The sequence below is a fragment of the Notothenia rossii genome, assembly GCF_949606895.1.
Source record: "Notothenia rossii genome assembly, chromosome: 3".
Taxonomy (NCBI): Eukaryota; Metazoa; Chordata; class Actinopteri; order Perciformes; family Nototheniidae; genus Notothenia; species Notothenia rossii.
This window is the reverse complement of record NC_136901.1, coordinates 65,496,781-65,522,190: the sequence shown is the minus strand read 5'-3', so window position 1 is coordinate 65,522,190 and position 25,410 is coordinate 65,496,781. Positions and strand designations below refer to the sequence as shown.

The 25,410-nt window shown below is 43.3% G+C and overlaps 2 protein-coding genes across 3 annotated transcripts in view; both read right to left on the bottom strand.

The window, feature by feature from the left end:
* aff2 (AF4/FMR2 family, member 2) overlaps positions 1-25,410 on the bottom strand; it is a 202,161-nt gene that overhangs the window by 114,111 nt on the left and 62,640 nt on the right. The window lies entirely within an intron of this gene.
* LOC307033753 (uncharacterized protein) lies at positions 13,089-15,177 on the bottom strand. The gene has a single exon (XM_079672332.1). It carries the CDS (start codon positions 14,208-14,210, stop codon positions 13,107-13,109), a length of 1,104 nt encoding a protein of 367 aa, XP_079528458.1. The 5' UTR covers positions 14,211-15,177; the 3' UTR covers positions 13,089-13,106.

Here is a 25,410-nt window from a genome sequence, read left to right as displayed (position 1 = left end):
TGAAGCCAAAGTGTACTTAGCAAATCTGCCAACAAAAATATCAACTTCCTGGTTTTAGATCTGCAACATGAAATAAGACCTTTTAAGTTTAAGTGCATATAAATGGGGCTTTAGTTGTGATGCATATCAACTGATGTGGTGTCCAACATATCAACAGGGCATTGTGATAGACAACTTACTGATTTGCTGTGACAATTAAACAGTATTATTCAGAAACTATGCCTTCAATCAAGTTGCATGTTTTTAAATGTGTGATGTCACAGCTATATGATCTAAAGGTGGAAAGAGCCATTACAGTGACTTTTCAAGGCAAGGGAAGCCAAGTTTATGTATATAGCACCTTTCAACACAAGGCAATTCAAAGTGCTTTACAAAAATGAAAGACATTAATCAGTTCCTTATCTAAAAGGATGTCGATTTTTGTTTTTTTTATTTAATGCCTGAAATCAGATCTTTGGTTGAAACAAGCGAGATTTTCATGTGATTGTCCAAAGGCTGACTACTTAACGTCATTGCGCTGAAAATGAAGCCACCTTACCGCGATGTAGTTTGTTTAGAGCCTAATGTTAGTTTTCGACTTCTGGCAATGGCATTTACGCTTTAACATGTATTAAAGTGGTGTTACATTTGGAATTGAATCTGCTGAACAAGACGTGTAAGTATCATAAACGTGTGTTAGCCACTTGTCATTTTTATCTGCAAAATGTTCAAATTCAGGGGAGCCGTTGCAATGATAACTTCCAGGAAGGATTGGCCTACAAAAAGACGTCATCACTGGAAGCCCCTGAAACACTGACCAATCAGAACAGACTGAGTTTTAAGGAGGGAAGCATAAAGACAAATGTGCTCAAACGTTTTTGCGCGCCAACGGAGCCCCGCGCCCCCCCTGAAATTCAAGGTGTTTTATTTTTTTATTTTTTTAAGAATACATACAGCACCAAATTGCAACTAATCTATCTAGTGTCACTTTTTACATTGAACATTTGCACTTTTATTAAATAAACTGAACACTTTCATTTTAAGTTATGAGTTTAGTGTTTTTGACCCTAAGAAAAACCGAGGCATTAATCAATAACAATAAACGACAGCTCCTCTCTCTGCTCCAGAGGATTAAAAAAATATATATATCCCATCAACCCCCCCCCCCCCACCCCGGCTCAGACAGCACCCCCCTAAAAGCAGCAAACCTAGGGGAAACACTGGACGGTGGATACAGCTTTAGTCATATAGAGACTTTGAGAGAAGAATGTGAATTATGAACATTAAAACACACAGCAACAAGTAAGTAAGTCTAAAAGTTGCCACTAGCGAAACATGTGGCACTTATGTTATACTAGTCTGCACATACATAAACATGTACCAGTTGTCCCTTTCGTCCTCTCTTTGCTACAGTAGCTTACCGCCATCCCCCTCCCCTTCCTCTCATTGCCCTTCTCCTCGACCGCCTCCCTCACTTTTTCTCTCCCTCTTTCTCCATCTCACTCTCCTCACACCAAGCTGTGGAGAGGCAGATAAGGAGTTGATTTACCATCCAATTAAATGTCGTCATTGAAACATTGCTTCAAAAAACCCTGTCGTTTTCACCCTGCGCTAATTGGTCTTCCACTTGCATGTGCATGTGTTAAGATGTGTGCTTCTGCGGGTTTGTCTTTTAGTGTGTATCTAATGCTTTACTCGGGACCAGCAGATTTAGATCGCTGTTGTTCCCCACTTCAAAAGAGGGTCAGTTTAAGTTCAAACTAAGTGGTATTGCTGGACGATTTGTGTCGTCTATAATAGTATAGTGCCAACTGAGAGTCATACATTTTGATTTAAAATACATCTTAAAGCTTAACTCATCTATTTTTGTTGTAATGTTAACATGGAACCACTATATGTTAAATGGATCACTCACAATCACAAAGAGTTATCAGCATGCTCTTTAGAGGCTCAAACGACAAGTTGTAGGCTTATTTAAGCTAACTGTTACATTTAAACAGCATTTTAATAGTATTCCCTTTCATATAAACGATGTTTTAAGCAGCAGCAGGCGGCTGTTTATAAGCCAAAAAGCTCCAATAAAAACACTTTATTTGAGCTGCTCAGCATTGAAGGCAGGGAGACAATTAGCACCTAGCTTGTCAAGAGTTAGACAAGTAAACTGTTAAACAGACAAACATTCTTCTCCATAGTTACTGACAAAAACAAAGCTAAAGGGAGTTTTAATATAAAACATTCATTTGTCACACGGCAGGCACATTATATTAAACATTACAATAATATCAGTGTTGCTGGAAAATAGTTTTTTTATGGTTTGCTATGGTGTTAGCTGAAAAACAGGTAAGCTAACTATATAAACACACACACACACACACACACACACACACACACACACACACACACACACACACACACACACTATAAAACCTTTCTCCATCACTTTCTTAGTCTAGCTGAAAGGAGGGGGTATTATAGAATTTTAATAAATCCATGGGGAAGCGGTCTCAAAACTCATTTATCAGACATTTAACACTGACTTAGCTATTAAAGGGGGCGAGAGAGGGATAGAGGGGAATAGATTGAAGAAGAGGAGCTATGATCAATGCCAGTGGACCATATAATTGCACCAGGAGTGGTTTAGCTGAAAACATTAGCCTTGTTTTCTGATGGATCACATCCTGGAGCCGGCTAGCCAAGCTAAACGCTTCAATCTGTATTAGTACGGCCCAGAGTCATCCGTCTCCTGGAGCTGCGCCGAGAAAATTACCAAATGTTTTCCACACAATTGATAAGAATGCTATGCTGCCATTTCAGCAAAGAATATTCACTTTCTCAAGGTACTAAACATTTTTGCTTTTCTTTATTCTGTGTTTCATAAGCAGAGGTTTTAAAAAGTACCTTCAAAGACAATCTTAACGTTCAAACCATTTTGTATTTTTCTGCTCTTGGATTCCACACATCGATTTCAGAGGGAAAATAGAGGAACATGCGGTCACGTATGAAAAGAACTGCAGTACATCATCTCCTCAGCAACAACACTGGCATTGACCTTCCATTGAAGCTTTTTTTTCTCCTAGTGCACCATCGAGCTTGCCAAGACGAGAGCTTCCAGCCTACTCTCACCCTATTACAGAATATTTTCTGACTGCTCTTCTCTGAAAAATACTTCCCATTCGTAAGAAGTGAAATCATCGGCCTTCAGAATAATTTATCCCGCCGTTATGTGACCATTTCTTAATAATGTCACTACAACACTGGCTACTGTGCATTCATTCAAATTCTGTCATGACTGTATTTATTTAATTCAATTTGCAGTGCATGTTTACATTCTGGCCAGGCTGTTGATCTGATTGTAGTTTGCCTTTGAAAAAAAGATTTCTATAATTGATTTTTGCTTTTCAGAAGTTGGGAAAAGCACTTCTGAAAGCTTTGTTAGTATTACGATTTTCAACTACATAAAGAAGAATATTGGTTTAATTGATCCTGCACTTGCTAAGGTGTAACATAAGATGCTGACTGATGGCAAATCAAACTGTTGGGATTATGTGTAACGGGAACTTAAAAGCTCTCAAGACCTTGTCATATCAACTTGAGCTCATGTTTGGGTTTTTTAAGATTTATTTTTGATTGTCTTTGCCTTTATTATAGAGAGAGACAAATAACAAAGTGGGTCGTTTTTGGACCCCGCTACACTACTTCTGTTACTCCCTTTAACGGTATTTTGGAATGTTGTTTTCCAGCTATAATTTTTGTCTCAAATAATTGTGTTTATATAAAATAATATGAAGCATTCTTTACACTACTGTTGCAAATACAGGCAGATCTTAACTTGCAGCAACTAGAAAAAGGTGACTTGGACCTTTTTTATTCAACATCGTTAAAATTAAGTGAAAAAAACCGCATACGGTTTGATGCTCTAAGCCTGGACTTTCAGTAATGTGATTAATTACAAATGTCAATGTGATTTTAAATAAGCTTTTCCTACTCCTAGAACACAACCTGAACGTGTAACTTCACCTTCTATTTACTGAATAACTCCAACTCAAAGAAACTATTTAAAGCGGTAGTCAGTTCCCTACCAATAAGAGTGTGTGTTGTTTAGCCACCAGGTGTTTTATTATCAAGCTGTAAATCTATGGGTATAAGTATAGTTCGGTATAATAAGAAAAACTTAATTAAATGCAATTAAGATACACAATACTGCTTGAACCACTTGTGCAGCCAAGTACTGTGGATGATATCTGTATTATAAGACAACAGGAGGGAGATTCACTCCTGTGATAAATTGCGAACAGAACACCTCCCACAAACACTGACACACTTTATTGTCTGTTTCACACACACACACACACACACACACACACACACACACACACACACACACACACACACACACACACACACACACACACACACACACACACACACACACACACACACACACACACACACACACACACACACACACACACACACACACATTCAACTGCAAAGAATACCCCTTTAATTATAATACACAACACACACAGGAGATTAATGAAAAGAAAAAAGGCTTCACATACACACACACACCTCCGTTTTAATTAGGGAATAAAAGGGAATGACTGACAGGTTTGTGTGCGTGAGACGAGATTCAGGCTAAGCATATTTGATTTGTTCTGTAGGCAGTGTGTGTTTTCGTTCACTGTGTGTGTGGTCTGTCTGTGTGTGGCTCTCAGCATGACGCCTGTGTACAAACTAAATAAGTGCCTCTTGAGAGGGGGGTTGGCGGGTGGAAGGTGGAGGGGTCCTCGTCGGTACAATAGGGCATCAAATGTGTGCGTCCGTGTGTGTGTTCCTCTATTTGCATGTTTATCCATGCACACACATACATGATTCCCAGAGGACTGAACACATCCCTTTTGTCCACAAAATCAATGGAATTATTTCTGCCTAATTCTTGTCCTCTCACACTGATGGGACATTATATGTAGAGGACAAAACACTTCTAAAAACAACTACTTTAAAACACAGTTTGGGGGTATTGGCGTGTAATTTCAAAGAATGGTAGCTTTGGGTTTCATATCTCTTCAGCATGAATAAATAATAGTGCCAGGGTATCGTGACTAAATTCCCAAATCAAATACATTTAATTTCACAAGGTCCCAATTTAATTTAATTTTCCAATTTAATTTTGATTCAATTATGGATGTTGCAATTTTGTTTGAATATAAAATAGTTTTTCAGAGAACTAACACTGCAAATTGTACAAACTTTTGAAACCGGGTGCATAATAACATAATATAAATGTTTACTTTATGTGTAAATGTTTGAAGATTGTATTTATTTAATTACTGATTATATTTCCATAATTGTTCACCCTTATTTTGCACCTCTTACATATGGCTTTGCTTTGGTCCAGTTCCTTTTAAAACCAAAATGCAACCAGACATCTGCCTTTAGGCTCTCCCTTCAGTGGAGACGCTCTTGGGATGTCTGTCTCAAGCGAGCTTCGCTAGTCTCATGTGGCCGGATATCGTTGCGCGGAAAAAAAGTCTGGCCACGAGAGACAAACGTGGTTAAAGATTCACATATCCACGAGCAACGTTTTGTATTAAAAAGACTGATCTCAGAAAAAATGTTTTTAAACAGCCAAAAATAATTGTCTTTAATGATGCTAATTGTGCTTCAGTTGGGTACCATTAGCTTTTTGCTAAAGGGGTGGAATGTTAACAAGTATCAGTTGAAGTATGTTCTCTTCCGACAAAGCCTTATCAGCTTGTTGCATCTAATCTTCAACAGACAAAGGAAAGCAGCTTGTTTTACCCAGGAAGTTTCAAGAGTTCTATTTAGGAGAGATCCTCTTTCTAAAGATAAGCTCCTTGTTAGCAAGTGTTAGCAACTACTTCACACCAGGCTCGATAGTCTTTGGCAAGTAAAGGCCCAGACACACCAAACTGACAGCAAAGAACACGTCCCGACGGAACACGACTGTTGTGTCGCCTCACGTCTCCTGCGTCTTGGCCAACAGTCGCACTGGAACACACCGCAAAGACTTCAGCCGACGGCCAAGTAGCACGTACGAAGCGCACGCGTGAGTGGCAATAACTCTCCTTATTACCAGCAGGCGGCGGTAGTGTGTATTCGTCATTCAAAAGAGGCAACAACCGGAAGACAGACTGCGTGATACACCGAGAGAAGAAGAACAGACTGCGTGATATAAACAAACAACAAATAGCGTGTACGTTGGTCTTCGGTTTCTTCATTCCAGATCGCTATGATGAAAAATAAACTCTTTAGTCCAGCTGAGATGAAAATGAAAAACAATAGCAGTCTGTGTGTGCCTTCTTAATCGTTTGCTTGGGTCCCTCACTCCCGTTTCGCTTCTTATGCACTGATTCACTAGCTGAACAGCCAATCAGAGTGATTTATTTGACCGACAGCCTTTGGCCAACATGTCGAATCGGTAGGTTTTCGCCCAAAAGAAACGACGGTGCGGGACACATCAATCCGAGTAGGGCGACACGACGCACAGCGATGGCCAGACATCTATCGACGGCCGAAATCGGCCCGGTGTGTCTCGGCCTTAAAGACACCAGTAAAGGCCCCTACACGCCGATTTCTGCCGTCGATAGATGCCGATAGATGTCTGGCCGTTGATGAGCGTCCTGTCGCCCTACTCAGATTGGTGTGTCCCGCCTGTCGTGTCTGTTCGGCCGTGCCGACAGCTTCCGCGGCCAATTCACCTTGTTGAATCGGCCGAGGAGCCTGCGGAGGCTGTCGGCAAAATAAATCACTCTGATTGGCTGTTCAGCTAAGCGAAACACTATTTGCCTGAATGGGAGTGGAGCAGTACAGTACTAAAGTAAATGTACTTTGTTACTGCCCACAATCTGCCTACAAGTATTTTAATGTTTTAAAAATATACTGTTAGTAGGCTAGTTAAACCAATACTAATGCTACGGCTGCAACTGACAGTTCTCATTCATAACACTCCGTTTGATGTCTCACTATGGGATGCGCCTCAACGCGTATGCAAACAGAAGCATCATCACATCTCAAATTATCAGTAGCCGGGCTAGCTTAACGGTCCACAGACTGAACCCAAAGCTAACATTCAGTCGACGGGCGCTTGCCGGTTACTTTTTTGATTTGCAAGAAGACTGAACAATATCAACACGCCAGTTAATATTGTAATCTGCCTCGCCGTTTCTTTCTTTCGAAATTCCGGTAAGGTTTGATTTTTTCTTCAAGCTAGTAACATACCTGTTGCTAGCTTTTCTTCCCTCCACACCGACACCACGGTAACGAGGACGTTTTCTTTTCTCTCTCACACCAGAGGAGACGGAGATAAAAACAAAAGGTATTAACACACCAGTTAATTTTCTTTCAAGAATAAAATCTACACCGTCGCTTTTTCCTTTCGGATTAACGACAAGGTTGGATTTTTTTCTCAGTAACGTACCTGTTACTAGCGTGTCCACTCCACGCCGACACCCCGGCGAACAAAGATGGACTCTTCTCTCCCTCACACCAGAGGACTCAGGGACTCGGAGGCTCGGCTATAAGGCTGCGGGTTTAAGATCTCAGGCACAGACTCACACCAGGTCTGCTCGTCCTGCCTCGGGCTGGAACACGCCCAGGAGGCTATCGATAACCCCGGCTCGTGCGGGCATTGTGCCCGCTTCACCATTAAGAGCCTCCGCCGACGGCTAGCACGCTAAGCTAGCTTCTCGGGACAGGACCCCTTGTCCGCTGATTCGCCGGCCGGCAATCAAGACATGGTGATGTCCGCCGCAGAGATTGAGCCCCGCGCTGTGTCAGGCTGGAGCTCAATAACAGCGGCAGCCGCTGAACCGGATCCCCGCGCCGTGTCAGGATGGGGTCCGGTGGCGGCAAGAGCCGCGAGAGCAGAGCCCCGTGCTGTGTCAAGCTGGGGCTCCCAACTGGACCTCACCATGGTTCCACCCGCGGAGGATGTCCTGGAGTTGGACTATATGGAGGAAGAAGAGGATGCCTCTGAGATCCTCCTGTCCGACTCGGATGAGCACGAGGATGACATCTTCGTTTCATCGGCTCAGGCTGCAAAGCCGGGAGCGATGTCCGCTCTCCCGGGCGAAAGCACACCAGCTTCGCCCTGCCTAAGTATGGACTTGCAGGCCGTGTGTCAACGCGCTGCGTCCAGGCTGGACATCCCATGGCCTGAAGTGGCCAAGGAGACCTCCAGATCTCGCTACGAGGGGAAGCAATTGCCCCAAGCAGCGAGGACGAAGAGGCAGCTCCTTCCAGTCTTTCCGGAGATGCTGGACGAGGTGTCGGTCTCGTGGAGAGACCGCCCTTTCAGCAACAAGGCCCCAATCCAGGGTGCCTCCTCCCTGGACTGTGACGGTATGGAGAGGCTCGGCCTGCTCCGCATGCCGCCCATGGAATCGCTGGTGGCAGCCCAACTCCAACCGAGGCTGGCTTCGACACCGAGCAGGAACCCCACGCTACCAGCAAAGGCAGACCGTTTTCAGTCAGCGATGACGGAACGGGCCTATAAAGCCGCAGCTTTGTCCGCCGCGGCACTCAACGTCTCCTCGCTGCTGACTGCCTACCAGGCGGAGCTCTGCGAATACTTGTCGAGCAAACCTGAGCCTGCCGTTTGGGACGAGATCGCAGCGATCACGGACATTTGCCTCCATGTGCAGCGCTGTGCAGTCCAAGCCACGGGCAAAGCACTGGGAATTATGGTGGTACAGGAGAGAGCCAGGTGGCTCAACCTGACGAACCTTCCAGACCGGGAAAAAGAGGATGTTCTGGACATGTCTATTGTTCCCGAGGGCATATTTGGCTCCGCTCTAGCTTCAATGCAGCTGAGATGCAAACCAAAAGAGAAGGAAGACGAGGCTCTCCAGCTCTGTCTCCCCCGAAGGGTCCAGCCGCCACCTTCAACGGTCCCGCAGCAGACCTTCACTCAAGCTGCCTCACGTCCTGCCCGGTTCAAGATACAGAAGAAGCAGAGACCACAGCCCGTCCCGGGTCCCCAGCCCAGGCACGAGGCGAGGATGAGCTGGCCAAGAAAATCTCCGGTTCTGGCAGCTGCCGCTCAGGCACAACCGACCCACGTTTTTAGCCACCAGGCGAGGAAGAAGAAGTGGGCGGCCTGACAGCCTCCTCTCCTCTCCTCTCCTCGACGAGAGAGCTGGAAGTTCCCTGTTCCCCAGCTCCAGAACACGTTCCAGTGTTAGATGCTCATGTGTTTTCAGGGTGTCACCATGCCCCCATCTTCCCGCCGCCTCGAGTGATGCCAGAATGTCATCCTCAAGTTCGCGCCATAAGGGAAATGGACTTAACATCAAAGACAGCAAGTTCCGCTGCCCGTTTAAGTCACACAAACACATGTCATCTAGGGCTGCAACAAACTACTAATTTGATAATCGATTAATCTATCGATTAATGAAACGATTAATCGACTATTACTGTATGCCTTGCACAATTTCTCAAACGCTCTTATTTAGCCATCAACTTTTAGATTTAGCTTGAGGTTGTTTTAGGCATGTGGAAACTAACAATGAAGACAATAAAGATGAATACTTGATTCAAAAATACTAGGGCTGTCAAGTTAACGTGTTAATAACGCTTTAACGCAAAAAGGCATTGCACTGATACTGTTAAAAATATTGGCATAGTTCATCCCTGTGCTGCTTGGCTCAAGCTGTAGCATGTAGCTATTTGTTGTTTGTATATATCACCCAGTCTGTCTTCTGGTTGCCTCTTTTGAATGACGAATACACACTACCGCTGCTGCTGCTGGTAAGGAGAGTTATTGCGACTCACGCATGCGCCGGGCGTATGTGCTTCTTGGCTGTCGGCTGAAGTCTTTGGGGTGTGTTCCAGTGCGACTGTTTTGCCGTGACCGTGAGGCGACACAACAGTCGGGTCAGTCGGGACATGTTCTTTGGTGTTTGTTTGTTGTGTAGGGGCCTTTAGTAAACAAGCTTCATGCTAATTTTCTGAAATTAACTAATTGAAATGAACAAACAGATATGTTTTGGTGCAAGTTTATATGTAGATTTTATTTAATGAGGTATTGAGTGGTTAAGGAATGAGTCCTAAACCCGGAAATAAGATGGCGTTTATCATTTTTGGGTTCCCTTGTCTTAAAGTCTTTTTTTTTTTAAGGAGTTTGGTGCCTGAAATAAGATCGGCGTCTAATAAAAGATTTCATTATTTCCAAAAATTGTTCTACAACATCAAATACTTCAGTAAAATAAGTATGGGTTTTACGTGTCTTAAAAGCAATAAGAGCAAAAGAAACACAAGCATCTCCAAAATCATTTAAACATTTAAAGATTAAGTTCATTAAACAGGATGATGTTTCAAAATGTAATTTTCTTAGAAGTCCATTTCATTTATTTATTATTATTTATTTGTAAGTGAGGGACATTCATAAACAAAAATGATAGCTTGTAGCTCGTTTCCTGTTGCTAGTGAGTATTGCCTACTTTTTCATATAGCACACAGTGATGAGAACCATATTTGTCTCCTGTGATGTCACATTACAGTACATTTCCTTTCCTTTCCCATGGCTCTCTTGTGTGAGTCGCTTAAAAGACATGCTGACAGCAGCAAGAGAAATGTATCCACTACAGCCAACATTTCTTCTGCTCAGAAACTTTGTTTACTCTAAAATGCTTTTCAAGAAAGTAGCTTTTGCTGCTGTGTCAGAACACTTATTTACAACTAATTACATTGTGTTTTTTAAGGTGTGTTTTATTGAAACTCATGAAAGTTTAATTTTAAGACACAGGGTTCTCACAGGAAAGTGACAAAAAGTTTAACATAATAATTGAATAAATATGATGCATTGCTGTAGATTAACTATCCAACATTAAAACAAAAAAAAGTAAACTGAGCACTGACAAAAAATATTTACCTGCACTACTTTACTTATAGACATATTATGCATATTTTCAGGTCAATAAAGTGCCTATACTCTGCTGCAACACCTCTTTTCACCCTCTGTCTGAAACCAGAGCCAGTCTGCTCTGATTGGTTAGCTGACCCGCTCTGTTTTGATTGGTCAACCGCTTAGAGATGTTCCGCCCCTTAGCCTATCACGTGCAATGTGTTAGAGCACTAGCCAATGGAAGTGCGAGTGTAACAGAGATGTCGGTATGTTAGGGAAGTACAACAAATGAGTCCAATGGAGGTGTTTCAGGAAGGCAGATGTGTGGGAGAGAAACTCCTTCTGGAGGGAACACAGGGATTTTAGCTTTTGCATACCATTTACATGCACACAAACTTATATAACGCACTACGGGAAAGGGAGAACCCCAATTTAAGCATATTAGGGCATTTTAAGCAAGGTTAAGACTGAGGGACTTAAACTCTTTCGAAGTGAAAAGATGATCTTAACCTAAACATACAGCTAGCAGCCCACAATACCTCGATTGAGTGTCTGCCAAAGTGCTGACAAGGAGCAAGAAAAGCAGCAGAACACATGGAGGTTTTGGACTGTCTGCCAGATATACAATAAATCACGTTGTTAAGAACACGCTACATGTGCAGCAGAGACCCCTCCGCACCATCACAGGGGCCAGTGTTGGCCCTCGGCCCGGACCCCGGCAACCACGGAGCTATTAAAGTGGTATACACACACACTTGTGAAAAATTATAACGCACACTTGAGGGCTTAATTAAACTGAATTTTATTATTGCAATATCTTGTAAAATAACACTGTGCAATATATCGCTTATGATTTGCTCCTGGTTTACTTTCTATATGTTCTGTTACGGTGAGTGAAGCAAGCAGGACCCAAATGCAGATAACGCTGAAAATGCCTTTATTTCAAGGATAATATAGACAACTTGGACAAAACAGAAAACTCACCGGTGAACTCAGTCACAAACAAAAGACGAACCAACACTGAACACAGGAAGGGACAAGACTAAATACAGGGCGACAGGTGAACACAATCAGACAATTAGACACACCAGGGAAACTAACGACAGGGGGAAAACACAGGAAGAAGGACCAGACAATAAAGAAGGGGGAAATCACCCATAACCAGACATACAAAACTACAACCGTGACATAACATGAGAATCCTGACAGAACCCCCCCCTCAAGGGACGGATTCCAGACGTCCCTAAAAAAAAAGCCAAAAAAGCCCAAAACCTCATGCATGGTGGGTGGAGGGGGTTCGGAGGACGGGTTTTGGGCTGACAGCCCAGGAGCACAGTGGAGGGCCCGGAAGGGATCTCGGGCGGACGGCCCGGGGGCAAGGCAGAAGCCGAGAAGGGGGACTCGGGCGGACGGCCCGGGGGCAAGTCAGAGTCCAAGGTGGGGGTCTCGGTCGGACGGCCCGGGGGCAAGGCAGAGTCCATGGTGGGGCGAAGGCCACAGCGGGCGAACTCAGAGGGCCGAGCATGAGGGTGAAGGCAGCGGCAGGAAGAGTCAGGGGGCCGGGCCCGAGGACCGCCGTAGGAAGAGTCAGGGGGCCGGGCCCGAGGGCGAGGACCGCGGCAGGAAGAGTCAGGGGGCCGGGCCCGAGGGCGAGGACCGCGGCAGGAAGAGTCAGGGGGCCGGGCCCGAGGGCGAAGACCGCGGCACTCAGGGGGCCGGGCTCGAGGGCGAAGACCAGACAGCTCCCGAGGCCGAACAGGAACCGGAGCCGGTGGGACAGGCTTCGGCAGGATCCCCCACGGAAGAGGACCAGGAGTTGGCAGGACCCCCGGCGAGACAGGTGATGGCGGGGCCTCCAACGGAACAGGACAGGGGGTTGGCAAGCAACCCGGCAGAAGAGTTGTCGGCGGGACCCCCAGAGGAACAGGGCATAGGATTGGCAGGGCCCCCGGCAGGAGAGTAGTCGGCGGGACCTCCAACGGGACTGGACATGGAGCTGGCAGGACCCCCAGCGGAACCTCCAACGGCACAGGACATAGGGTTGGCAGGACTCCCGGCAGAAGAGTAGTCGGCGGGACCCCCAACGGGACAGGACATAGGGTTGGCAGGACCCCCGGCAGGAGAGTAGTCGGCGGGACCTCCAACGGCACAGGACATAGGGTTGGCAGGACCCCCGGCAGAAGAGTAGTCGGCGGGACCAACGAACGGGACAGGACATGGAGTTGGCAGGACCCCCAGCGGAACCTCCAACGGCACTTCAGTAGGGACTTGAGTTGGGACTTGAGTAGGAACTTGAGTAGGGACTGGAGATGGAACTTGAGAGGGGACTCGAGAGGTGACTTGAGAGGGAACTCGAGAGATGACTTGAGAGGGAACTCGAGAGGAGACTTGAGAGGGGACTTGAGAGGAAACTGGAGAGGGAACTTGAGAAGAAACTGGAGAGGGGACTCGAGAGGGAACTTGAGAAAGGACTAGAGAAGTGACTAAAGGAGGGACTGGAGAAGGGACTAGAGAAGGGACTAGAGAAGGGACTAGGGAAGTGACCTGAGGAGGGACTAGGGAAGGGACTAGAGAAGGGACTAGAGGAGGGACTTGGGAAGGGACTAGAGAGGGGACTCGAGAAGAGACTAGAGACGGGACCAGAGAAGGGACTAGAGAAGGGACTTGAGTTAGGACTCGAGAAGAAACAAGAGAAGGGACCAGAGATGGGAGTAGAGATGGGACTATGGCAGCTGGGGCCAGAGCTGGGCCGGGAACCATGGCTGCTGGGGCCAGAACTGGGTCTGGAACCATGGCTGCTGGGGCCAGAACTGGGGCCGGGAACCATGGCTGCTGGGGCCAGAACTGGGTCTGGATCCATGGCTGCTGGAGCCAGAACTGGGTCTGGAACCATGGCTGCTGGGGCCGGAACCAGGGCCGGAACCATGGCTCTTGGGGCTCGGGCTGCTAGCCTGGCCTTGCGACTCCTTCTTTTAGGAGCCGTTTGGAGGCTTCGTGGACCTCCAAAAGCCAGACGGGTTCCAGAGAACGGCTTCTGGACAGGAGCAGGAGCTGGGGCAGAAGCAAGGTTTGACTCCAAACGGACCAAACCGATGCGTGTGTCGTCATAAAGGGAATTGGGAGGCAGAGAGCTAGCATGCCTGAGGCTAGCAGGCAGGGGATAACACACAGAGAGGAACTCCAAAATCCAGCCAGGTAAGAATCTCACCAAGCCTGGTTTCTCCGTAGTCATCTGGCACGCCTCTACCAGAGCAGCCTCTCGCTGCTGAACCCCGGACACTCCCATCCATCGATCAGAGCAGGTAGCCAAAGAAAAGTTAAAATCCAACAATTCCCGCTCAAAAGGATCTGCTGGGCCCATATTTGGTTTGTTCGTACTGTTACGGTGCGTGAAGCAAGCAGGACCCAAATGCAGATAAGGCTGAAAATGTCTTTATTTCAAGGATAATATAGACAACTTGGACAAAACAGAAAACTCACCGGTGAACTCAGTCACAAACAAAAGACGAACCAACACTGAACACAGGAAGAGACAAGACTAAATACAGGGAGGGGTAATCACAAGACGAGAAACAGCCGGGCAGGGGAGGAGAAACACAAGGGTCACAGGTGAACACAATCAGACAATTAGACACACCAGTGAAACTAACGACAGGGAGGAAAAACACAGGGAGAAGGACCAGACAATATACAAGGAGGAAAACACCCATAACCAGACATACAAAACTACAACCGTGACATGACATGAGAATCCTGACATGTTCCACTTAATTGTTTATAATATTTCTCTTTTTCTACCCTGAATGTGACTTTTTGTTTATTATACATGTTCTTGCCTCTATTTAATACCTTTCTATTTGTGTCCTAATCTTTACTGTAACGATGTAAATGTCACCACTGCGGGCGAAATAAAGGATTTTCTATTCTGATATAGATTAAATATATATTTGCCAGTGGCATTGAAGATACCCTTTTGAATTAAGTTGTGTGGTGTTGCAGAGATGTACCAGATTACCAATTTTACTCTACAGACACCCATCATCATTTTAATTACTGTAAAATTATGCCAAAATGATACGTTGCTCCAATATTGTGCATCATCCACAATTGCAATATACGTTTTTTTTAAAACGCGCTTTTCACAGTTGAGTGCTCAAACACTTTGTTCATAATAGACTAAGGGGAGGGACTTCTCTATGCAGTTGACGAATCACAACAGAGCCACCCAGCTAACCAATCAGAGCAGACTGGGCTCTGTTTTCAGACAGAGGGTGAAAAGAGGTGCTGCAGCACAGGCAGTATGAGAAGAATAAAGATTTTCTTTAACCTTAAAGTGTGGAGACATGTCAGAGTAGAGGCACACAATACTGATATGAATCTGAAAATTAACATATGTCCTCTTTAGTCTAGTGCGCTTTTATCTTTGCTTCTCCTGTTTATTCCATTCCAAAACGTTATATTCTGCAGGTTCAAAAAACTGTGATCGCTTCAACAATATAAACTGTATATAAACAACTGTCTCTGTTAAGCTTCCTCTTTCACCCTCCCTTCTTCCTCTCCTCTCTCTATGCAGTTTACGTCTAAATCGGAGGATTTCGGGGGTCTTAAGAGCTGAGGTGTAAAACACCGGCTGGTTCTCTGTAAGCTCCTAAAAGGAGAAAATAATCCAACACAAAGTATTTTTCTCAACAGCAGCTTTCCTCCCCACTAATCACCCTATTAGCTTCCTCTGCTAAACAAATCCAATAGTAGACTTTCTTTAAGCTCTAATAATTGATCCCATACACTTAATCAGACTGTCTGGTTAGTCATCAGTCATGTTTGTCAGTGTCTGTTTATTCCCATATTTATGTCAAATCATCAGCGCGGTAGACAATGACGCAGCATTGGTCCTGATTGCAGGATTGTTCAATCAACCAATCGCGCATCATGTTTATTGATACTGAGCATTTCCATAAATCTCAGGCTGCGTGCCCAGGTTTGCTGCCAGACTCCTGTAACATCAAGGAACAATACACAACAACAAAAAACTGAAAGTAAAGAAAAAAAAAAATTGGCAGAGAAAGACTGAGGGAGCCATTTAATCGTCTATCTTCCATGTAATCTCTGCGATGCGTTCAGGCTCCCCGAGAACTAAATCATAAACAGAGAGAAGATGTTGTTTCCTCCCCAGTCACATCTCTGCTCCCTCTCTACTGTCTCTGGGATGCTCTCTCGCCCATCTCTCTCATTTTCCTGCTCTCGCTTCCATCCATCCTTCTCTCTCTCGCTTTTTTATATTCATAGGATTTTAAAATGTCTGTAATGGCCCTGGTAGATCAAAACACTCCTTCTCCCACTGTGTGTGTGTGTGTGTGTGTGTGTGTGTGTGTGTGTGTGTGTGTGTGTGTGTGTGTGTGTTAACATCCCTGTGTGTGTGTGTTAACATCCCTGTGTGTGTGATTTGCATATCGTGGCTATGCTCTGATTGGCAAACTGGCAACGCAGAACCCAGCGGGGCGTTTTTTATTAAAAGGCCCAACCAGACAGACACTCACACACATACACACTCACAAACACATGCAAGCACACTCACAAACACATGCAAGCACACACACACACACACACACACACACACACACACACACACACACACACACACACACACACACACATACACATACACATACACACACACACACACACACACACACACACACACACACACACACACACACACACACACACACACACACACACACACACACACACACACACACACACACACACACACACACACACACACACACACACACACACACACACACACACACACACACACACACAGACACACACACAAAGTTAGCAGCAGCCACTGGCCTGTATCAGAACCTAATGAATAATACTAAAGAGCTAGCAGTAGGGGTTCTCCGTGTATTGTTTTGTAACGCCAAGAGTAATAAAGATTGTTATTACCATATTTTTACTGCCACCAGACATAAGCTGTTACGGAATAGTACCATTTCTTATTAGTTTTTTTCTTTATTGTCTGAGATGAAGTTGCCTTGTTATTCACTAGTCGAGATGAATAAGTATTAACTGTGTTTTAGCACCATTACATCCTGGGGAATTAATATTATTGCAATAAAAAAATGCAGCATGTCAATATCAATCAAGCGATGTGTTCAGGACGACATAACATATATTTCAATTTGAAAACAGTCTGAGAAACGATCCTTAGAAATAAGGTGTATCTTTTATGAAATGACATCAAGTATTTTAGGGGTTCTGTAATATATAATGGGCAGTAGCTTATAAGAGCTTGATACATGAACTTGTTTTATTCTATCTTATTATTCTATATTTTTGATGAGAGTTGCTAATAAGATCAAAAGAATCCTGCAAAACAAGTACTTTGACTTTTGTAAATACATTTAGGTGTAAATCAAAGCTCAGAAAATAAGTCAATTTGTAAATGGATAGACAAATGGTCACCAACCTTCTCTTTATAAGTGATTCATTTTGGACTTTGCCAAACTTGGACGACTATTTGTTCACACTTTTCTGACAATTTATAGACCAGACGGTATATCTAGAAAATATCAGGCACATTAATGAATAATAAAATCATCAAATACTTCTGTACTTGAACTGAAGCAACATGTTTAATGCAGGAATGTCCCTTCTAATTGACTCTCCTTACGCTGTGACATTGTTCTTTCTCCTGGAATGATCTGAAGGCTTCTTCCACCACTCGCTCATAATTCTTTGATAAAGAGTAACGGAACACTCCGGCTTTAAACTATGAATTAAATTCTTGCCTGTGTGAACCTTTGACCGAGGAAACATGCTGCTGCTGCTGGCGCTCTAAGCCCTCGGATCACCCCCGCAGAACATGTGGGAAGCTGCGGTAAAAGTGCAGGGATTGACTGCAGCGACCTCCGGTCAGCGATCACCGGGGGGTCGGAGGAGAGGGTCCTGCCCCGGCCTGAACTGCAGACCTCAGATTCACCGGTGCTGCGTGGCTGGATATGTTTTTAAAAGCAGCATCTGACCGTGTGATTGTGGGGGTGTGAAGGGGGGGGGGGGGTTACTACGGAGGGATGAGGGCACTGAGGGCCGATTACACACACCAGCAGCCTCTTATAGTGACGGCAGAGATCAATGCTGATCATTGCGGCTAATCCAGTGAATAGAGCTATGATGTTAATCCTCGGGGTAAACAGTTCATCTGCAATCATATCCTGTCCGTTAGAAACACCACCGCTAAATAACTGCTCTGTGGCAGCCGCAATCATTAAACCACCTACTGTGTGAGTGTGTTTGAGTGTGCGGTGGGAAAAAGCAATCTGGGAAATGTAAAGACAAATTAAGCAATGTGCTTTTGACTTTGTCAGCAATGTTTTAGCTGGTGAGGACAGGCTATTTGCTTTCTTGCTGCTTGTTTATTTTGCCATTACATGGCATAACATCAACAGTTTGTTTAGCAACCAGGGTTGTGTTAGGCTTCTTTTTCAGGGTGTCATAATCTATTATTACCTGGCATATTTATACACTTTTTGTCGGAGTCAGATGCTTTTTCCTCGTGTTGTGTTAGTTTTGTGTGTGCGCCTTAAAAATGTGGTGTTCATACACAGCCCTAGCTTTTGCAATTGGTAAGGGCCAATAAGTGTTTGTGTTTTTTTACATTCAATTTTTTAATTGTGTGGTTATAATGTCTGTAACTAGTCCTACAGGTGCTGCAACCAATGGCTGGAGAAAACCAAACAATTTGTTTTACCCTAAGAGAAAAATATATTGAAGCCAATTTATTTAGATACAAATATGTTGTCTCTTTTCCTTTGTTTTTGTATTTTTTTTTACTTGTTATTATTTATCTTTTTTAAAAATTATTATTATTATGTGCATTACTATGTTGGTTGTTAATCTTTTCTTTTTTTGTAAATATGTTTGGTAAGCACTATGAAAAAAATCTGAAAAAGAGTGGAGGAAAAAATTAAAGAATATGTTGTGACAATTGGAAAAATTACATTTATGTTTTATTATTAATCAATGTTTTTCTTTTAGACTAAAGAGTGAGACAATTTGAGAGACGAGGACTAAGTAACAAGGCAGCGGTGCTCGTTATGTTTTAAACAAAATGAATTTATAGAACAATCAGATTATGCATTTATCAGAAGACGGAGAGACATCACCTATCATGTTATCACTTTTCATTTCAACAGACACAAAGCCAAGTACGCTCTTAATGTTCTAATCCGTGAAAATGATGGACAGCCCTTAGATTTTTCTATCATTGCTAAAAAGATTCATTCAACGCCAGGAAATATTCTGTTGAGGCGCCCTCTGAACACCAGACTGGTGACATGAGGTCATTATCAGAGCTCAGCCTTCCCCAGATGATCTCTCTGAGCTGTTAAACAGTGAGCTTGAGACCGGGCGGCTGCCCTCTCTGCTCTGTGATATCTCTTATCACGGTGCAGCTATTGCTGTGATGACACCCCTGCAGCACCTCGCTGATGGGAGACCTCCCCTCTGCTATTTGGCTAAAGTACATCCCTCCCCGAGCACCCTCTCCTCTCTCACTGCAGCCACTCCAGAGCAGTTAGATTCATTGCACTGCATTCTTTGTTTCTAGAAGACGATTTTATGATCGTTTTATTATCCGCGTAAAAGCTAAATCATTTCATCTCCCTCTCTCTGCAGAGGCAATTAGTCGGCTCTATGAAAATCAAATAAATTAAAGCATTAAAAAGCTTTCATTGAGTCACGGCGGAGCTTTGAATTCAATTGATACAGTGTCACCCCTCAAAGTTTCCACAGGGTACTTGCCGCCTGTGTAAATGCACGGGCAGTGATAAAGTGAGGGATGGCGTTGTGTGTGTGTACCCGTGTACGTCTCGGTCGTGAGTTGACAGGCAGCCTGAGGGAAAGAGAGGCCTGATGGGTATTATGCAAATGAGGCCAGCTGTTTGCTGCATTGGCAGACTCCTCATAACTCTCTTCTACTTCTGCTGGAAGTGAGAAAAATATTTGTTCCCCCGTTTCCCTCGCCGCCGCGTTCTCTCGCCTCCTCTTCATTTCCTCAGAGAAGGTATTTCTATACAGCCTAATTTTATACACACCCTTCTCTCCGCATTTTACCGCTATTCCCCCCGCGCCTGGCTGACTATCCATCTGCACTGTTACTGTAATGAATGTGCAAACAGGGAAAGCTTCCTTAAGCATTTGTTGACTCTTACAGTAGAAAGTAAATTATTCCGAGGCTCTGAATCCACAGCTCAGTGAAAAACAAACAAACAGTTTTCCATGAATAGGTCTCATGTTAATTCAGATATTTGACTAGTGAAAATACTTAATTTCAGTGGGTAGAGACCTCTCTCCCTCCTTCAGATGCTCTCTCATCTCACTGTACTGCACATGGGTTCTGTTTGCTGCTGTGAGTACTACTAATAGCCATTTTCATTGTTTATGTATGATCATTTGGGTTCTCTTACATTTGTTTGACTGAATATACTTACAATAACTTACAAAACTGTGGGCATTAATACTGTAGTTATACTGTACATTTCAATTGATATTCTTAATGCAAACTAGTTGGCATTTAAAGAGCCTGTGACACGAGTTTCCCCCATCATCCAAACCCATCAATTTGAGTAAATATTGTCCCTTTGAAAACCGTTACTGAACTGATTTTGGATATTTGTACTTTGATAACCATTAATCTGCCCTTCAATGTTGACAATTTTCTGGATCCTCTCGGGGATTCTTCAAGTCCCGCCAAATTATGTGTGACATCATTGCGGGCACAGCGCTCCAGCTGCACCGTTCAGGATCCCAGCATCTGCATGTAAACGCACGATGGCGCACACAGCAGCAAGCTCAGACAGCGATGACAGTTTAATTTTGAACGTGTCTGAGAGCTCATATGAGGCTGAAGGATCGGTTTATGTTGTATCTGTTAGAAGTTTAGGAATTAGGTGCGTCAATATGGGCGATCATACGGTCATGTAGCCGGTGGTGGACTGGGACTAAAAATCATCCCGGGACTCTCGACCGCCCCACTTCGGTACCGCTAGTAAATTGTCAACGGGGGGAGTGGGGGATGTGCTAGTGACTTATCCGACCGGCCCACTTCGGTACCGGCCCATCGGGATTCGTCCCGATGGCCAGTCCGCCACTGCACCCAGCCCAGCCCACGTAAACTGTCAACGGGGGGAACCTCGCTGCGGGGAAACGGTGGACCTAGTGTCCCGATCGGAGTGGGAATAATAATAATAATAATAATAATCTGTGCATTTTATCCATTAATTTCCCCAACATTGTGTTAAAAAAAAACACACGTTTAATCCATGTTGGTGTACTACAACTACAAAAAGCATCGGTTTGTTTTCTCATCAGGAAATGCAGACCGGCTCAAACAAAAGATTTTTAATCATCATCCTCACGATCATGTAATGTATCATATGTTCGCCGAATTGACATGAAAGCACTAATAAATGTAGTTTCATCCACTTGAGTTTACAACTACAAAAATAATCGATTTGTTTTTATATCACATCCTACAGGAGGAAATTCAGCAGCTCTCACTACCGATTTTTAATCCTAATTTAATCATCATCACGAGCATTTATGTTTATGTTCCCTGAATTGACATGAAAGCACTGACAAATATGAATATACTGTAGTCAACTTCATTAAAACGTTATTAACGTGCCTAAACTCAGTAATTCACCATTTCTACGCATGACAACACACTTTGTCCGTGTTTGGCTCTCTCGCCGCACAGTGAAGCATTTGATTTCCCCGCGATGTTCGAAATTATTGATATTTATCGTAACGGTATCGCATCTTCTTTTTTAAACTGACGGTTCGAGATGACTAGTAGCCCAATATTTCATTGCACAACAGTTGTTGGGATGCTGTCACAGGCTCTTTAAACAACTTAGCCTACTCATAAATCTAATTTCAACATTCATTTCAGCAATATTTACACTATTTTAGATATTGTAATATACGTTTTGATATTTATTGATACTGGATGTTATATATTGTGGTAAAATTCCAACCTTTTTTCATATAACTTCTAGGTTCATATGTATTGTTTTCTAAAAAAGAAGCAACAATTAACTATTTTTGGGATGTTTTTATATGCCTAACATGTTATCAAGAAGCTATGGCTAACATGTTATCAATACGCTATAACTAACATGTGATCAATATGCTCTGGCTAACATTTTATCAAGAAGCTATGGCTAAAATGTTATCAAGATGCTGTAACTAACATGTTATCAAGAAGCTATGACTAACATGTTGTCAAGATGCTATGGCTAATATGTTATCAAGATGCTATGGCTAATATGTTATCAAGATGCTATGGCTAATATGTTATCAAGATGCTATGGCTAACATGTGATCAAGAAGCTATATATCATGTTATCAAGAAGCTATGGCTAACATGTTATCAAGATGCTATGGCTAACATGTTATCAAGATGCTATGGCTAACATGCTATCAAGAAGCTATGGCTAACATGTTATCAAGAAGCTATGGCTAACATGTGATCAAGAAGCTATATATCATGTTATCAAGAAGCTATGGATAACATGTTATCAAGATGCTATGGCTAACATGTTATCAAGATGCTATGGCTAACAAGTTATCAAGATACTATATCTAACATGTTATCAAAGAGCTACCGATCTGGATCTGCAGATCTATGAGATGGAGAGCAACATTCGCTTTTCTTTGGATTTGTTTGGAGTTTTTTGTCCACCTGAATACTTTAGTACAGTATTCATATGCTTTTTAGCTCCGCTTTGAACTCCTCCACCTCTTTAAAGATATACAGTATCTGGCTCTCTAGCTGCTAAATGCTCCTCTAATTTCACCAACTAGTTTCTGTGTCAGTCTGCTGTTGGTTGCTTTAAACAGGGTTGATGAAAGGAAACTAATTTGTGACTATAAAACCAAACAATTAGCTGAAAGACGCCAAAATGTTCTGATAAGCATAACTGAAAAGCATTTTCATTTAGTTTATAATGCTCTGTTGGTTCATTACTCCAACTCTTTAACATTACAAGCAGTCATTTAAGGAAATATTGATTCATATTGCATTAAAATGACACTTTACTCTAAGAAGCTGGCAGAAGGCTATAAATGTCTACACCTGCAAGCTCACCAGTCTAGCAAGACATCTCTATTATTAACTATGACAGTGCATTAACTCCACATGCATTTGTCAATAAATCAGTACAGCTCATGTCGATTTGCACTGGCTTATCCGACTCAAAGATGCTCGATGTAGCATATGAATATGCAAATTAGCCTATGACATCATCTGGCACCTTCGAGCAATACTTATCGCTGCCTTCCCTCCAGCGGCAGCGACACAGATGCCGACATTACGTGTTTAACCTACCAGAACTAAAGTTAGCGGCAAAAATATTCCAAGCAACTTCAGGTGCCATTTGCACTCAGCTCAACGCATTAGAAATGGAGCAAGACATGGACCAGTACATTTGTTAAATGGAGGCACAAGTGTCTTTTGAACAAGTACCTACATTAGGTACATTTTAGTATAGTAAAAAACTTAAAATATTGCAATTAAGCGTTCTAATGTTTCACCTCTTGAACGCTGCATCATCTTCCTGTCCCTACATAACCTGTTCAGCATATATATTGCTGCTGAGTACTTTCTGCTGCTTAAGCACATAAAGCAGTTTCTGCTGAAACATTAAGAACTTTGACAGACCTCCCGTTAGAGGGCAAGCCGCTGGATGTAGAAAGACCTTTAAATTGACTTTAACCAGCTTCCCATCCGACATCCGCTTTTATAAATGTAAATGCCAACGTTCACTTTTACCAAGCTGGTGCGTAACATAAAGGCAGGATCTTTTCATGCGAAAATGCATAAATGAATGCTTTCTCTGGGAGCAGAATTGATTTGGTTGGTGTCGGCATCGTAGTGATTACTGACTGGAGGTCTTAGTCTAGCCTGCTTCTTATTTACCGCTACGTTAGTGGTGAGGCGCCGTGTGCACCCCCACACGCGCCTGACGGAAACACAGCAGCAGGCCTTCAAATCGGTGTGAAATTACATCAGCTCTGTGCTTTGAACTACATGTAAATTAAACTTGTCACAGTGCTGTTGGAAATGTCACCTGTCACCTCCATGTTTACCTTCTTGCAGCCTCGCTCGCAGGGCCTCACAAATACTATTGTACTTCCACTTGACTTTCAGTGTTGTTTACCTGAGTGAGAATGCGGTAGAGACAATTGAATGTCACTAAAAGCGTTTAGACAGTTTGACTTCATGCGAAGCATGAAGGATTTCTGAAAAGCTAAAATATTTGTCTCAAGCATTCGGCTTCTGCTTTGATTTGATATCCTTTGAAGACAGATTTAAAACCTTGTCCCTCACATATTACATTATTATTAAAAGACTAAATGTTGTTTTGTTCAAAAGACAGAATAATCTTTAGCTGAGTCACAAATTAAAGTTGGAATAATGTATGGAGAGGGACTAACTATGCAATTCCCCTTATATTAGGATTATGTGCGTTTTAGCTGCTTTTATGTCATTGTTTTGGAAATACAGTTCTCAACGTTTTTGATCCGTTTAGTTACAACTGTTCCTACAAGCTAGGGTTTCAACAGCAGCAACGATCAGTCGAGAGGCTCTGCTGTGTGAACAGACACCTCTCGTACTTGCTCTCCTATTGTATACAAATCTGTTAACAGTGGTTAACTGGTGTGGTCCTTATTTAGCTTAGTGTTGTTTTGATTATATGTGTTAAGATTAGTTTAGCATTTACGTTGACTGTGGTCATTTAACTTAGCTTTGTTTTCCTACAGCCTCCTTTTTGTTAGTTTGTACCACTTTAATAGTGAGGGTTGTTTTGTTGCTATTTTGTTTGTTAGTATCTATTTCTGTGTATTTAATTGGCTCCTTTTTAGAGTCCTCCCTTTGTTTGGTTGCTCAGTTAAACCTGCGCCCTTGTGGCCTTTTAGCCACACTAATTGCACCGCATAAACGCATAGGTGCCCCGCATTTGCGGCTCAGTTGAGGGTCCCTCCACAAGATGAGGCCCCCTCCGCGAGGTGAGGCCCCACGCAGTCTGCGTGATCGTCCTGTAGAGAGGGACGGCCCTGTATCTAGTTAACTTTAGCTTTATCTGTGTTAGAGCATCTTTTAGCTCGTTGGCTTCGATTAGACAGTCCCCAACATTTATGTTTTGGTTAAAAACTCACTGCTCTTTCAAGCTACGTTTTTTAGCAGCAAATGGGAACTGTTTTCAGTAGGAAAGGTCCAACAAACCCCTTGTACATGTCCTGTTACGGGTCTGTTCCCTAGGTAACTTGCAGAAATGTTGTGGAACAGGTTAATATTATAGAAATACGGACGGGCAGTAGGTGAAGTTCTAAACTGAAATGAATACTTTCATACAGAATGCAAATAGCAAAAAAACAACATCCATTCATTTTCGCCAACAAGGTCAAATTTTTCAAACCTCAAATAAATCACATTACCTAGGCTGACTTTCACATAATGAACGTCTCATCAGAATGTTGTACAGAAC